The sequence below is a fragment of the Tripterygium wilfordii genome, chromosome 11 (genome assembly GCF_013401445.1).
Source record: "Tripterygium wilfordii isolate XIE 37 chromosome 11, ASM1340144v1, whole genome shotgun sequence".
Lineage (NCBI taxonomy): Eukaryota > Viridiplantae > Streptophyta > Magnoliopsida > Celastrales > Celastraceae > Tripterygium > Tripterygium wilfordii.
In genome coordinates this window covers 2276557-2291741 of record NC_052242.1, presented here as the reverse complement: position 1 = coordinate 2291741, position 15185 = coordinate 2276557, and the positions used below count along the sequence as shown (strand labels likewise).

The following is a 15185-nucleotide window of genomic DNA, read 5'->3' as shown; positions in this document are numbered from 1 at the left end:
AATTAGGATCTCCAGAAATAGGACCCAGTACCAATGCATAACTGTTAGACGTCCCAACAACATTTGGGATCTCAATTGCTGAGCTGTATGGACAGCATTTAAAATACATGTAAAATCCATCATATACACTTTAATTTTAATTCATACACCTCAGCAATGAGATCAATACCAATTACTGAACTCATGAGGAAGCTACAGAGATGCATGGATAGTGAGGGGGAAAATCATGATTGCTAAAAACCAGATTATTCTGTGGCACGGGCCACCATGATTCCAAAAGAGAAATTAAGAGTCACATGTCAGTACCATATCCTCCCAATATGTCTTCATCCCTCAAATTTCCACCCCCCAATCATTCCATATATATCCATTGATTGATTTACTTATTATCATCTCTCCCTTTTCTTTTTCGTGATTTAATTCAATCTTTTACTAATCAAAATATCACGTCTCATCAGTAATTTCCTGATTTTCCTCTCTGCCTAAACGATCGCAAATTAAAGATTTTGATCACAATCTCTCCTTGATTAGAGGGCCATATATAATAATAAAGTTATTACTATATGCTTGTATTATTTAGGCTGTTTATTAATATTATTTCCCAGGGAGAATTTTTTTCCTCAAGGATAAAAGGTCTACCACGTGGAAGAAATCTAGCTAGGACAACCAATACATAGAAAAGAATTTATGATCGTTGACTTTTAGGCAACATTAACGAAGCTTTAGAATTGATCAATCAAAGTAGTGGTAGCTAGTACAAACCCACCAAATTGTTTGGGAAATAGGAACTACTTTCATTGGAACTTGAAAGTTGATGAAATGAAGCCTAAATTAAGAACCAAAACTGAAAATTAGAATATCCATTAAGTCACCATTTACTCCTCACTAAAAAAAACCACTAAAAGCGGAGTGGATTGTGGAATCACTAGAGAAAACTGAGGTCTTGTCGACCTTTTGTCTTTCTACTCATTGTACCATGGTAGCTGGGTGAGCTACAAATAAACGAAACACATGTATCATGCATGAGTGTGTAGTATACATTATATATATATATATCAAACTTTCTCACATGAGACACTTATAAAACATAATTTTACGAACTTCTTGTCTTAGCTGTTGATCCTGACGAACAGTTAAGATTAAAAGTTATCATGAGAAATTGCAAAACAATCCACATGGTTTCATCTTCCTAACCGTCGTCCAACATTGGAAGTCAGTTGTCCAGCCACCATTGAGGATCTTGACCAACCAAAATCCTTCCTTGGACTAGCAGTAGCTCATCCCGACAATCCATCACCAAAAAAATCACCAAATTCACTAGAAATCCTTTATGAAATCGTAAGTGCGCCTCACCTTTTCGTCGTCGATCCGGCAATTTAGATGTCTCCTTGACTGCCGATGGTACCATTCTACTCATTGGACCAATGCCCACCATCTCCGACCAATTTCTGGTTGAAACGGTCATCGGAGGAAGAGGAACCAATTTGGACCCGCGGGTTCCCATTTTGGCCCGGAAGTTTATGATCCATGATTCATAATGACATCTTAAACATAGTCGTTTGGTCAGATCTAGCAACTGATAATTTATGTTTTACTAGACCCCCGTGAGAAAGTCTATATGCCCTCCTAATGGACATCCCTTGCTGATCATAGAAGCAACAAATAAATTAAAATTATATTTAAAAAATAAAGAGGAAAGGAGGGTGAACAAGTACTTGACATGTTTAACTTCTAGTTCATAATTGCGGCTGGTAAGTATATATTCTTCTAGCCACCAATCAATTGCTCCATTATATCTATTGTCCCAAATCAAAAGCCAAAACCAAATCTCAAAAATCGATCTCCTACTTATAAATTAAAATATTGCTTATTAATTTATTATATATGGTTCCATGTTGCATATTTGGTTTGTAGCGTAAGCTGGATCTTGTAACGCCATTCACAAGCATGTCAAGCAAACATAGTGTATGGAAGAGAGAACTGTACATATCGCAAATATAGAGATGAAACTTCTATATATATATATATACATGGAAACAACATAGTTTACGAAGCCTCATGATTAATTCAAAAAAAAAACAGAAAAGTAAAATAAAGATCCTACATATAGCTTATATTGAAAGCAATGGTGATGAAAGATATGATATCATGAAAACAATCATCATCATCATCATCTTGACTATTTGGGCCTCGCATTAATCCCGCTAATCCGAAGAACATATATTCCACGAATCAACTGTACCTTCATGAGCACCCCTTGTAGGAACAACATTATTGTCCAAACCCTTGTGATCATTTAGAAAATCAGACGTTGAAGCTGATGAGAAGTTTAACTTGCACCCATTAAGACTACTATTATAATTCCCATCAAAACTAGCAGTTATATGCCTTACCTGATCTTGATTATTTGTTAGTCCCCCACTGAAGCAGCTTCCACTGCCCAATCCATCAACAGAAGCTAAACTCATCATACTTCCTTGAGAAAACTTTGCACCAAAACCAGACTCGTGATTAATTGGAGGAGGGTTCTGATGATGTAGAAATGACTGGAAAGAGAGAATATTATTCTGGGTTTGCAAGTTTGGCATTAACGATGATGGAGAAGACAAGAGTGGAGATTGCTGAACCTTTTGAGCCGACGGACGCAGAGGGTATGCAGGTCCATCAAAATGAGGGGACCGCAAGGCCAAACCAACGGAGCCAAACAGATCGAGCCGACGAGAATACGACGTGGCCGTAAACGGCGGCGATGGGATACCAGTGAATTCTTGGACCTTTGCTCTAAAATTGGAGGTGTCCGTCGTCAAAACGGTTGTGGGAGCTCGCCTTGACGCTCTCGTTCGCTTTTTGGGGTTTTTTCTTGGAGCTGGAGCACCGTTGTGATTGTGATTGTTTTGATCGGACGGTGCAGATGATCTTACATTACTATCATGGAGCGACCGCAGCTGCATCGATGATAACGGATCCTCGCCGTTGGATCCTACGTCAGATCTTAGGGGTTGAGAGTGAATCGCATCAAGATTTAGAAACGGATTCGGGTTGGAGACGGATTGAGAGAGAGCGTGGAAGGAGGAAGGATCGAAGAAAGTGGGTTGTTGTGGGTGGTGGTGCAGTAAAAAGGACGGTGGTTGTTGTTGTGTGTTCGATGATATGGAGTTTAAATGAGTGAGAGGATTAAAGAAAGGCCGTGAATCGTACTCTTGATCACTACCGCCGCCGCCGCTTGAGGATTGCAAACTACCACTATTACCAGAATCCATGGCTTTGATCTGCAAATGAAGACAAACAGTAGTGTCTCGGAAAGGTTCTTCTTTTGAGGCTTTCTTCTCTGTATGTGGGGAATTAGGGTTTTGGGGTGGGGAAGAAAAAGAGGAGCTAAAAGGAAGGGAAAGGTTATTTAAGCCTTTTGAGAGCTCTAAAAGATAGATAGATAGAAGTAAGAGAAAATGTCTCCACTAAGAAGATCCTCTCTAGAGAGTGCAGTGTGCCAGTGTGGGTTTTTTTTTGTGTGTGTTTGTGGGGTAGAGAAAGAAGTGCCGGTGGCTGGCAACGGGTCAAACTCAAACTGAATGTGAAAGTGAGTGAGAGAGAGAGAGAGAGAGAGAGAGAGGGGGGGGGGTTGGGGGAAGAGGGAGGGAGGGAGGTTAAATAGATATCATGAATGTGAAGGAAGAAAAGGATGTGAAGCTAATAAAGTTAAGTTTTTCTTTTTAATAAAGTTACGTTTTCAAATACGTACAATGTAAAGAAAATGGGATATTATTATTATTATCTTTAGTATATGTAAAGGTTTAGCAAATTGGCTTAACATTAACAAATAGATATTGAGACACCTAAGACATTAGTTAGAGTGACAATATTGGTGTGTAACCCTGATAACCAGGATTCAAATCTCCATCTCCCGTTTAAAAAAAAAAAACATATCGTGAGTGGACAAATTCAATGCCACTACCGCCATACAAATGTGAACCTTGAAAATATTCCATCACGTTCACATTAATGACAAGTAAACTAGTATATTTGTACGTGTAAAGTTGTAAACATGATTTTTTTTTTAACCAAGAATAACATTATATAAGTTTGTTCTTTGGACAGTCAATGTGGATCAAACTCGGGCCTTACACAAAACTTTCGCATCACAGAGTAAGTTGGACAAACATACAATGAGTGACCACAAGGATATTCTCTGTGGTAATTGAACTCAAGATTTCCCAAATTTACACAATTTGGTCCGAGAGAGATTCATGAGCTACCTTATTACTAAAGTGATTTTGAACATATTGTATAGGCAAAGCTAGACCTACACCTAGACCATGCATTAATTAATCCTTTTTTTATACAGTGCATTAATTATTCAGTTAAATATTGTTCAAATTGTAAGGTGAAATATAATCGGGCAGTAGAGTACATAAAAAAAATTTAGCCTTTGACCAAGTCAAAACTCAGAAAAAATCTAAATAATAATTATTAATAGCCCAATCAGAGAATCTTTTCGCCATTTTCGTCCTTTCCAATGAGGCCTGAAAGCATAATCTGTGATCTGCAATTCTGTCAACTTTCGTTGTTAATCTATAAAACTTGATGGTTCGGTACCACCGCAATCTGGGGAAAAATATGTGATCCCTTTTATATTCTTTCAGCTTTAGTGGAAGGCACTGTTTCATATTCTTCAAAGGAAATTAATGAAAATATACACTAGTTAGAAAGATAGTTCGGTTCATCTACCATGGAAGTTCGCTACAACCATCAAAACCAATCTAATCTAACACAAATACTTTCATCCACGATAAGATAAGGTACGTGTGTGTATATATATATAAAAAAAAATTTTCTCATGCCTACTTAAAGTAAGGACTTGATCTATATTCTCACCATTGATTGGAACATGTTAAACTCAAAATAATGACCCTCCATTTATCATTTTTTTCACTTATCCATATAATTATCCACATTGCATAGGATAATTTCTTTATATATATATATATATATATATCGAAGTTCTCTATTAGGACTATTGGCCTCCCAAAATAAGTAATTAACCAAATCCTACATAAACTAATTCCATGCAGTTGTCCTGTTGAGTTGTACCAAAGTTTGATCTTTTTTGCTCTCTCTGGTTCAGCTAATTAGGTTTGTACGTACCCTTTCCCCTCTAATTGCAAGTCTGTGAAGTGTGAAGGAGGTGACCTCTTCTCTTCCTTTTGATTTTTTTCTATATTAAAAGGCCTATTAAGGGGGAGAAGAGCTTGCTCTTATATACTGCACTTCGCATGAGTTTATACCTTAAGGGGGAGAAGAGCTTGCTCTTATATACTGCACTTCGCATGGGTTTATACCCGATGTGGGACATTTCGTCCTAACACTCCCCCGCACTCGTGGACTGGGTATCTATGCCCAAGGCCCAACGAGTGGACTTCCCAACGAGTGGACTTTTTATCGAGGACGAGTGCAAACCTGACTATGATACCATGTAAATAATTCTGGGCCCCTTGGGCCTCCCCCTTAAAAGGCCTATTAAGGGGGAGAAGAGCTTGCTCTTATATACTGCACTTCGCATGGGTTTATACCCGATGTGGGACATTTCGTCCTAACATATTTACTTCTCTTTTGACCAAATGGACCTTATAATATAGTTGTACATGAGATTTCTTTTCGTCATGCTTTGAAGAGATGACTGAAATAAATGTGAAGTAAATTCTGGGGACTGGACTTCCCTGACCCTCGCGGTTGTCGTCGGCGGAGCTCTCCGTAAGAGGTTGTGAAATGTGAAGCGAGAAGGCTTGTTCATTATTCTCTTTCTTACCTCTAAAACCTCTACCATCGTTCAAGCTTTTACATATTTTCGGGTGCAGATGTGTTTAAAGTTTGTTTGTATAAATTAAATGTGCATTGATTTAATTTATAAAGTATGTCCAACCGGGCATCCCATTTTGTGTATACAGTTTCTCCTATTTTAGATAATCCATATTCTATTATCACTCTAGTCACATACTCTATTTCAACATCACAATAAATATTTTAATATTTTTCAACATAATTCTCTTACTATCTCCGACTTTAACTTATTATAGATAAATAATATTCAAATATAAACAAATTGTTGTCTACTTTTTTTTCTTTTTTTTTTTTCCCTTCTCAAATCTCAAAATATAAAATTATAACTTGCCAACGAATTCACAAGGTCTTGGACTCCACTCTTACGTTAGCCCAATCAAATACCAGCCCAACCCAGAGTACTTTAGCCCAAATCCTCGCTGACCGGATCCCCAGTATTCCCTCATCCTCCCGAAGCACCATCTCCTCCTCCTCTCCTCTTCGCCGACTCTCCTCGTCCAGGTGCTTATCTCTGCGCAATTATGCGTTCGACATGCTCTTAATACGGAGCGAGACGATCAGAACTATGATGGAAAATTCGTTCTTCAGCTCTCCTATCCTGCGTGTCCCCTTCAAGTTCAAGATATTCTCTTCGTTTCCGTCTCTCACTTCGCACGCTGAAATGGAGACCCAATTGAGAACTATCAGTGAGAAACAGAAACCCCAATTCTCCGACGCGGTTTGTCTGTTTCACAGGGCGGTGGACTCGAGCCTCTTACCTTCAGGTTCATATTGCAATTCTAGGTAAAAAGTAATATCTCATGTACAACTATAACCCACTTTGGGGATGCAAGATCTAATGTTTTTTGTTTGGATCACCTAAAATGGATGTATTTCTATTGTGCGCAGCTCATAATTTTCATAACTATGTCGTGTTGCTGGTAAAATCGGGAAAATTGCATACCGGCGACAATGACGATTTTTTTCAGTAACAAAATATCGTATAAGTTAGGAAATTGTCATAATCGAGGTGTAACCGCGATATCAAGATCAAACCACATATTTCAACCTCTTTCTGTTTCTGGTTATTCAAGCTCTTTATGTTTCTCCATGCCCTCTCTATTTCTTGGATCCTTGTAGACTCTAACTAAATAACGATAGGTTTGATAAAGTGTATACGCTAGCTTATAACACTAACGTACACCGCTTTACCAAATGCATCATATATGTTTACGATAAAAAATATAAATTTTCCCAATGCTTTTATTTTTAAAATATGCTAGCGTATTATAAGATTATTAAGTATAAGTTAGCCTCAACTTTTAAAAGTTTCACTGAATACCCGTCAACTTATTTGACAAGTTAGCTTATTTTTGACAGCGTATAAGGTAGTTTTTTTTTTCCAAATATATAAACTCTACAAAACATACAAAATTGTTGTAAATAGGTGGTCAAGATTTTAAGACATTAATATCTATGCATGTTTTTTTGATGTATATATAATGACCAAGTTTGATTCTATGAAGGAAACTTATGTTATGGTGTGCACAATTTTCTTAATCAAAAAGTCTTTTATATTATTAATGAAGAAAAACACCATCTTGATAATAAAAATGAATATCGTACATATGATAGTTGATGTATCTATTCTTCTTCTCCCTGTGTGATGACTTCAATCTGTAGGTTCTTTCGTTTTCCTTTTCTTTTCTTATTTTCTTCGTCAGCTCGAGAATTTAGATTATACAATTTTTCAGTGATGGTTCTCTTGTTTTCGCTTAAAACATCATATTTATATAATGGGAGGTTTGGCTATTGACCACCCCTCAGTTGTTGCCTGTTCATTTCTGTTAAGTAACCTATGGTATTTATATGTCGAAAGTTCCCTCCAGATGTTTCTCAGTCCTTGCATTCTCTGTTGCGCATACACCAATTTTATTAGATTTATTGACTAATTTAGTTTTAGTACTAACATATTTTCTATGTGCAGTGTCACCATGGGATGAGGTCCTTACAGGTTACCAAGTTGCTCCAGACTCAGGTAAAATGCTTTCTGCTGCTAGTACAAAAGAATCACGTTAGAGGATGGAAGGATGTGGTCAGGAATTGAACATTTTCATTTTAATACAAAAAGAAATACGCCATGAAACCACAAAATGAAGAAAGAAAATTTGCATCTGAACATACCAGGAAAAATTATCAAATTCATGATGAATTTTAGTCAAGTGCACCTCTAGTGCCTGACTGATATAATCAATCTTGATTCTGATTTTTTTTTTCTGCTTTTCTCCCTCAAAACAGTGACAGAACCCTAAGTTGATTAAATTGGTTCTGCTTGTTCAGGGTTTCAGGAAAGTTTTTAATGTTGCTGGAGGAATACATGCATACGTTGCCTACCAAGATTGATCAATCAATCCCAACTTACTGAAAAGATAGTCTAATTATCTATCATTGAAGTCAGATCCCTAGTCTTCTGTATTGAAACAAGATATGTTGTGTGCCTTGCCAGGGGAGTTTTTGGTGTGACGCATGTCCCCAGATGTAGTCTTTTTATTGGCCTTCTCCAGATTTGGTCAGGTCCCATGATAGTTAAATTTGCAAGGAAGAAAGTTGAGCAATGTTAAATTCACAAGGAAGCGAGAAAAGAAGCGCCTGAGGTAATTTCTCTCATATCCTCTCACCCTACGTGATTAAAGGGCACTAAATAAGTAATTAACCAAATCCTACAGAAACCTAATTCCATGCAGTTGTCCTCCTGATGAATTGTACCAAAATTTGATTCTTTTTGCTCGCTCTGGTTCAGCTAATTAGATGTATACCTACTTTCTTGTTTCTAATTGCACGTCTGGGAAGTGTGAAGGATATGTATGTTATCTTCTCTTCCTTTTGATTTTTTTTATTTACTTATCTTTTGACCAAGTGGGCCTTATAATATAGTTCTACATGATATATTTTTTTTGTAATGCTTGATTGCTTTCAAGAGATAGACTATAATAAATGTGTACTTTACATAGGCTTGATTTTGAACCAATCCTTTCTTGTTACAGGAATGGAAAAGCTCAATACATGTATGTGCACACGTGTTAGTTGGGCCAGTGACGTTTTCTCCTATGTGGAAAGTGTGTGAGAAATTATTCAATGGTCCTAGCACACCATGTCATATGCTGAGGTAATGCATCACAACCAATGGGACGGTGCCAATTCACGAGCGATATGGTTGAGAATGGAGATTGGTAATTTACTAATATGCAATTCAAATTTAAAAAAAAATACACAAACGGCCTGTGAATTGACATCGTCCCATTGGTTGTTTTGCACCACATTAGCATATGATATGTATGCCCGGATCATTTAATAATTTCTCAAAGTGTGGACGAGAACAATGTAAAAGCTCAAAGGGATACAAAAATCGGTCTGCACCAAACCTGATTGCAATTTACATTGCTCTAAGAGGGGGCCAAGTACCAACTAGTCATCAATCATCACAATTTTAATTATGTTACATATAGCAAGCAATAAACACTTAAATTCGGTTTACCCTTGCTAACTTGTTGAGTGTATTGAGTTTCCGTTGTTGAGTAATGAAATGACTGATGGATATTTAACTTGATATTCTAGTTGCAACCAGGGACTGGCAGCTGCTGAACCATGTGGTTTCTTCATTATTATAAACAAATTATTGAAGATCTATGCAGATTTTTCGGTATACTGCAGGTAAAGGTAATGTTCATCTGTAAAAGTTTGTCTGTCTGGATTAAATGTGCGTTGATTTTTTTTTTCTTTCTGACTGCTTTAGTTTGTGCATAGAAGTCATGAGGACATGGAATGTCTTGTTGAGGTTGATTCCAATGTGGAGCAAACCCAGCGAGGCCCCGGCCCCGGCCCCATTATCCTTGTAACTAAAGTTAAAGTTTTGTTGATTGGTAGTTTCCAAGTGCTTTTGTTTTGATCACGTGAGTGTCTATTATCCTTTACGTAAAATGCACCTGCGGACCCTTTCTGCTACACTTGATGCATCTCTCTTAATGTTATATAACCTTGAGTCCCAACTCCCAAGCCTTGGCCTACGGAGTCGCTCCGTGTTTCTTTGTCCACACCCTCAAACCTTTGATGCTAAGCCTGCCGAATTAGAGAAAAAGTTCCTTGCGCTATTTCGTGGAACTTCAGTGAAGAATTTTCCTTTTGATTTTTCTTGCTGATTAGGAATTCGTTGGGTCCTTGTCATCATTTTGGCTTTTACTATATTGGTGTGTGTTTTATGCTTGTGACTCAATATTGAAGGAAAGTCCAGGCCTTCCACCGATGGGGAATCTCCTGCGAATATACTTTGGGTCATGCAATGCATACCCCACCAGTATTACTGGCTTGCACTTGGGCAGTGTTGAATGTATGGACGGTTTTGTCGTCTTGGTGAAGTATTATGTACATTTAGGCTAAGTTTCACTTGTCAATGGAGAGTTATGGAGTATTTGGAAGTTAAGAGTATGGCGGAAGCTAAGTTGTAGTTTAATTATAAAAGGTCTGATAGGCGGCCATGGCTTTGAGATTCTTAAATTTTCAAGGATCATATTGTCTTCTTTTAAGTTTCATGGGACCTTGACTTGGTCACAATAAAAAATATATATTGACCATCTTCGTCACTTGGTTTTGAGGAAATGGGTAATTCTTTAGTTGAAGTGAATTGACTAATCTGAATTCTGGCAAGGCCAGACCTTATCTGGTTTAAACAATTGTTGAACCAGAGTAGGAGCAATTGTAAAGGGGGCATTTTGTCATGCCCCTATGTTTGTTGTCCATGAGTGTCTCATCACTAACCCATTCATATTTTTACACAAAAATAAATGTCCGACTCGACCATTGTGATCGCTCTAACAACTAAAACACCCAAATTGGAATTTACATTAGCTGATCAAACAATCCAATACCATCTTTATTAGGCTAATTATTGGTGTGTCGGCTTTGTGGATCAACATGTTAGAAATCCATCCCAAATGCTACTAACCAATACATTATACGTTTTGTTGCAAAGCGCGAATGATTTTATTTTCTCGGTCTATGCCAATGATACTTAAGTTTAGAAAAACTTATAAACTCCTCGGTTGGGTTATTACCAATCATGTGGGATTTTTAAACAATCAGAAATCTTAGACCAAAATGCGCTCCAATTGACCTAAAATTGTTTTGGTACCCATGACTGTCGGACTGAAAGAGAACAGGGAAATCATGGTATGATGAGGAGAATGAACGTAACATGGTATTGGACGATCTCTACTTTTTCTTCTTGGCTCTCTCCCTTGTGGATCCAGTTGTAAACTTTGACTACTTTTTGAGCTTTTAGCGAGACCAGACATGATTCTGTCAGAATTTTATTTGCCTCTTTCACTTGGTATTAATTTAAATTTTAAAAAGCAATGAGAGAGAATGTTTTGAGAATTCGATCTTGTCGGCAAATGAAAAGGAATGAGAAATGTATGAAATGAGCAGTGCCCTCGAATCAAATGTCTGTCAGAGAATTAAAAGACTTAAAAAAAGTAGCTTAAAAATTCTGAAATTCATAAATTGAGAGCAAAACGGGATCCTACGACTCGATAATTTCTCCAGAGTTTAGAATTCGCATCTAATAGTTTGAGAGGTGTGTCACAATTTTTTTTCTGTACCACATTATTTTTTTCTATTATTTCAACCTCATTAGATGCGAATTCAAAACTATGTCGAATTACAAAGTTACTCAATCCGAACAAAAACATTTTTGCTGCTTGAACTTGGTACATGAACTGCAATTAGTAACATGATTTTGATAATCAGATATTAATGGTGCCTTGCCGTCCACAGCTATGGCTTTTTGCCTCTTTGGGTACCTGTGATGTGAAGAGTGAAGAGCAATGAGCCGGCACCGACTAGTACATATAGTTGGTAGATATGAGTGTAGGTCAATTCACAGACAAGAACTCCTATTCCTTGTGTCCTCTTCGCACGACAATTTAACAATGGAATTCATTTATTATTACCAACCCTTGGTCACCAAAAATGAAAGGGAAAGGAGCAAGAGAAGAAGGTCAGCTGGTCATTCCACACATGGGGGGTCCATGCAAATGCCGTCCAAATTAGCAAAGTAGCATCACCCAATCCTACTTTTGGCCAATAAATGGTGGTCACTAAAGGACAATGCCCTTCTTTTTGGGTTTCAAGCAATCCCAAGTGGCAGTTGTTACCAGCTAATACAAGACCTGTTTATCAATATTTTCCCCTAATTGAACACTGCATAGCTGTGCAAAAGCTTGCCTCAAATGGTGGAACAGCTACCTCTTGTGATTTTTCTAACATATACTGTTGAAGCCTAAGGTCCTTCTTATATTATTGTATCTACTGCATGTTTTTAATATTTATGTTGACTTTAACTTTCTATGTAAGACTTAGTCTTTGGTCGTATCCAACTTTGACTAAGGTTATTTTGGTCCTTCTCTTGGTGTATGGCTGTAATCAACTTGTACTGGTGTAACTTCCCAAGGCTTTATAGGCGAAATTACAGTCTGTATGAATTATGGTGATGTGAAATGGAGAAATCAGATTATGGAGAAACTTGCTTGATCTTTCCTTGATTTCTTGTTGTAGTCTAGGTCTGATAAGTGAGTGATTATCTGAGTTTAGTTCACAGTGGAGGAACTCTGAATTTTGACAGTGGTATCGGAGCTTCTCTGGTCTTAGAGGATCTGTGGAGAAGAAGAAAATGGCGACAAGCAGTAGTGGTTTACCTTCACCTCCTGTCTTCTCAGGGGAAGGATATGATTTCTGGTCTGTAAAGATGGAGGCTCTTCTACAAGCTCATGATCTATGGAGTATAGTAGAGCAAGGGTATACACCCACTGAACTTGCAGACACTGCTACAGTAAATCAAATCAAACAACAAAAGGAAACTCAAACCAAGAACTTCAAAGCTTTGTCTTTTATCCATGGGGCTATCTCTGAGGTAATTTTTTCTAGAGTTGTTGGTTTAAAAACTGCAAAACATGCTTGGGATAAGCTTAGAGAGGAGTATCAGGGTAGTGAAAGGGTGAGGTCAGTTAAATTGTTGACACTCAAAAGGGAGTTTGAGTTGCAGAGAATGAGGGATGAAGATTCTGTAAAGGACTATTCTGATAAATTGGTAGGGTTGGTTAACAAGATGAGGCTGTATGGTGAAGTCTTGTCTGATCAAAAGGTAGTTGAAAAAATGTTAATTAGCCTGCCAGAGAAGTTTGAGGCTAAAGTTTCAGCCATTGAGGAATCATGTGACCTTACCAAGCTCACAGTTTCTGAGTTGTGTAGCAAATTACAAGCTCAGGAGCAAAGGGCTTCAATAAGGCATGATGAAACATTTGAGGGGGCATTTCAAGCAAGACACAAAGGCTGGAAGCAGGGGTCCTCCTCGAAAGATGGGAAGAAGTCTGTTCAGGACAAGTCTGGAAAGGCTAAAACAGTTGAAAGTTCTGATCAGTCACAGAAAAAGGGAAAATTCTCTCCATGTGGTGTGTGTAATAGGACAAATCACCTGGAGAAGGATTGCAGATATAAAGGCAAACATCAGGTACAGTGCTGGTATTGCAAAAAGGTGGGGCATATAGAAAAGAATTGTAGACAGAAGCAGCAACCTTCAGGGAAGCAAGTCACACAGCAAGCCAATTGTACTGATGAACAGAAGAAGCAACATGAAGATAGCTTATTTATGGCTTATCACACTACTCACAGTGGTGAATCTAATGTTTGGCTCATTGATAGTGGATGCACAAGTCATATGGCCAAGGACATTGGATTGTTTACCTCACTTGACAAATCAGTAAAAACTAAGGTTACACTTGGAAATGGAGAAGTAGTTGAAGCTGAAGGGAAGGGTGTTGTTGCAGTAGAAACCAAGAGAGGTATGAAATATATTCATGATGTTTTATACATTCCTCAGCTGAATAAGAATTTATTAAGTGTTGCACAAATGCTGAAAAGAGGATATTCTCTTGTGTTTAAGGACTATAGTTGTGTAGTTCTGAATTCTGAAAATGTTGAAGTTGCCAAAGTTCAGATGAGTGGCAATAGTTTTCCTCTAAAATGCACCTCTGTAGTGCAGTCTAACTATGTAGCAAGGAGTGATGATACTTTGTTGTGGCATAGAAGATATGGTCACTTTAACCTTAAAGGGTTGAAGTTTGCAATGGAGAAGGAATATGTTAAGGATTTGACTGAAGTGAATGAGTGCAAGTCTGTTTGTGAAGCATGTCAAATGGGCAAGTTGCACAGGAAGTCATTTCCTACAAATTCTACATGGAGAGCTAGTGAGAAATTGGAGCTGATTCACACAGATGTTTGTGGGCCTATGAGTGTTGAGTCCCTAAGCAATAACAGGTACTTTATACTCTTTATTGATGACTTTACTCGTATGTCTTGGGTGTATTTCTTGAGCAGCAAGTCACAGGTGTTTTGTGTGTTCAAGAAGTTCAAAGCAATGGTGGAAGCTCAGTGTGGGAAGAAAATTAAGACCATTAGGTCCGACAATGGTAAGGAGTATACTTCCTCTGAGTTCAATAAGTTTTGTGAAGATGCAGGAGTTGCACATCAGCTTACGGTGGCATATTCTCCTGAACAGAATGGTGTTTCAGAGAGAAAGAATAGAACAGTAATGGAAATGGCCAGATGCATGATAATGGAGAAAAAGGTTCCAAAGAATTTTTGGGCAGAGGCTGTGTACACTGCAGTCTATTTATTGAATAGGTTGCCTACTAGATCAGTTGAGAGCATGACTCCTGCTGAGGCCTGGTTTGGCTCAAAACCTTCTGCCAATCATTTAAGGGTTTTTGGTTCACTTTGCTACACTCATATTCCATCTGTTAAAAGAACTAAGCTTGATGAGAAAGCTGAGTTGGGGATCTTTTTGGGGTATTCAGCTCAGGCAAAGGGGTATAGAGTGTACAATTTGCAAACAAAAAAAATTGTAGTGAGTAGGGATATGGTGGTGGATGAGGATGCTCACTGGGATTGGGACAAAGATGAAATTGTGAAGTCTGTTGTTTCTCAGTCTGCATCAAGTTCAGGCACAAGCTTTGATGATTCTGAAAAGCAAAATGTAGTTGACACTACTGACGAACATTCAGTAAAGAAGACAAAGTCTCTTGCTGAAGTATATGAGAGCTGTAATGTTGCAATTGCTGAGCCTAATTCCTATGAAGATGCAAGCAGGTTTGAAGAGTGGCAGCTAGCTATGAAGGAAGAAATTGATGTGATCAACAGAAATGAAACCTGGCAGCTCACTCATAAACCTCAAAACCAGAAAGTTATTGGTGTTAAATGGGTGTTCAGAGTCAAGTTGAATCCTGATGGGTCAGTGAACAAGCACAAGGCCAGGTTGGTTG

General features: G+C 37.9%; 1 protein-coding gene and 1 long non-coding RNA gene across 4 annotated transcripts; one reads left to right on the top strand and one right to left on the bottom strand.

Annotated features, from left to right (window-relative positions):
- Positions 1–926: 926 nt before the first annotated feature.
- Positions 927–3607, bottom strand: LOC120009348. Of its 3 annotated transcripts, none has more exons than XM_038859905.1 (2): positions 2394–3607; positions 927–1643 (listed from the first exon to the last, which is right to left on the bottom strand). In XM_038859905.1, exons 1-2 carry the CDS (start codon positions 3258–3260, stop codon positions 1533–1535), a joined length of 978 nt encoding a protein of 325 aa, XP_038715833.1. In that variant the 5' UTR covers positions 3261–3607; the 3' UTR covers positions 927–1532. The 3 variants fall into 3 exon arrangements, with proteins under 3 accessions (XP_038715833.1, XP_038715835.1, XP_038715834.1); XM_038859907.1 differs by lacking the exon at positions 927–1643 and adding an exon at positions 1988–2285 and having other exon boundaries at positions 2394–3606; XM_038859906.1 differs by lacking the exon at positions 927–1643 and having other exon boundaries at positions 1988–2546; positions 2628–3605.
- A 2585-nt stretch (positions 3608–6192) lies between these two features.
- Positions 6193–9393, top strand: LOC120009352. Its single transcript, XR_005470688.1, has 4 exons — positions 6193–6618; positions 7802–7852; positions 8155–8468; positions 8859–9393. It is a non-coding gene; the product is annotated as an uncharacterized LOC120009352 (long non-coding RNA).
- Positions 9394–15185: the final 5792 nt, after the last annotated feature.

Coding starts and splice junctions, on each gene's coding strand:
- LOC120009348 (XM_038859905.1), bottom strand. CDS start 3,260: ATGGATTCTGGTAATAGTGGTAGTTTGCAATCCTCAAGCGGCGGCGGC. Junction 1,644..2,393: donor TAACAAATAATCAAGATCAG/GTAAGGCATATA, acceptor TTCTATGATCAG/CAAGGGATGTCCATTAGGAG.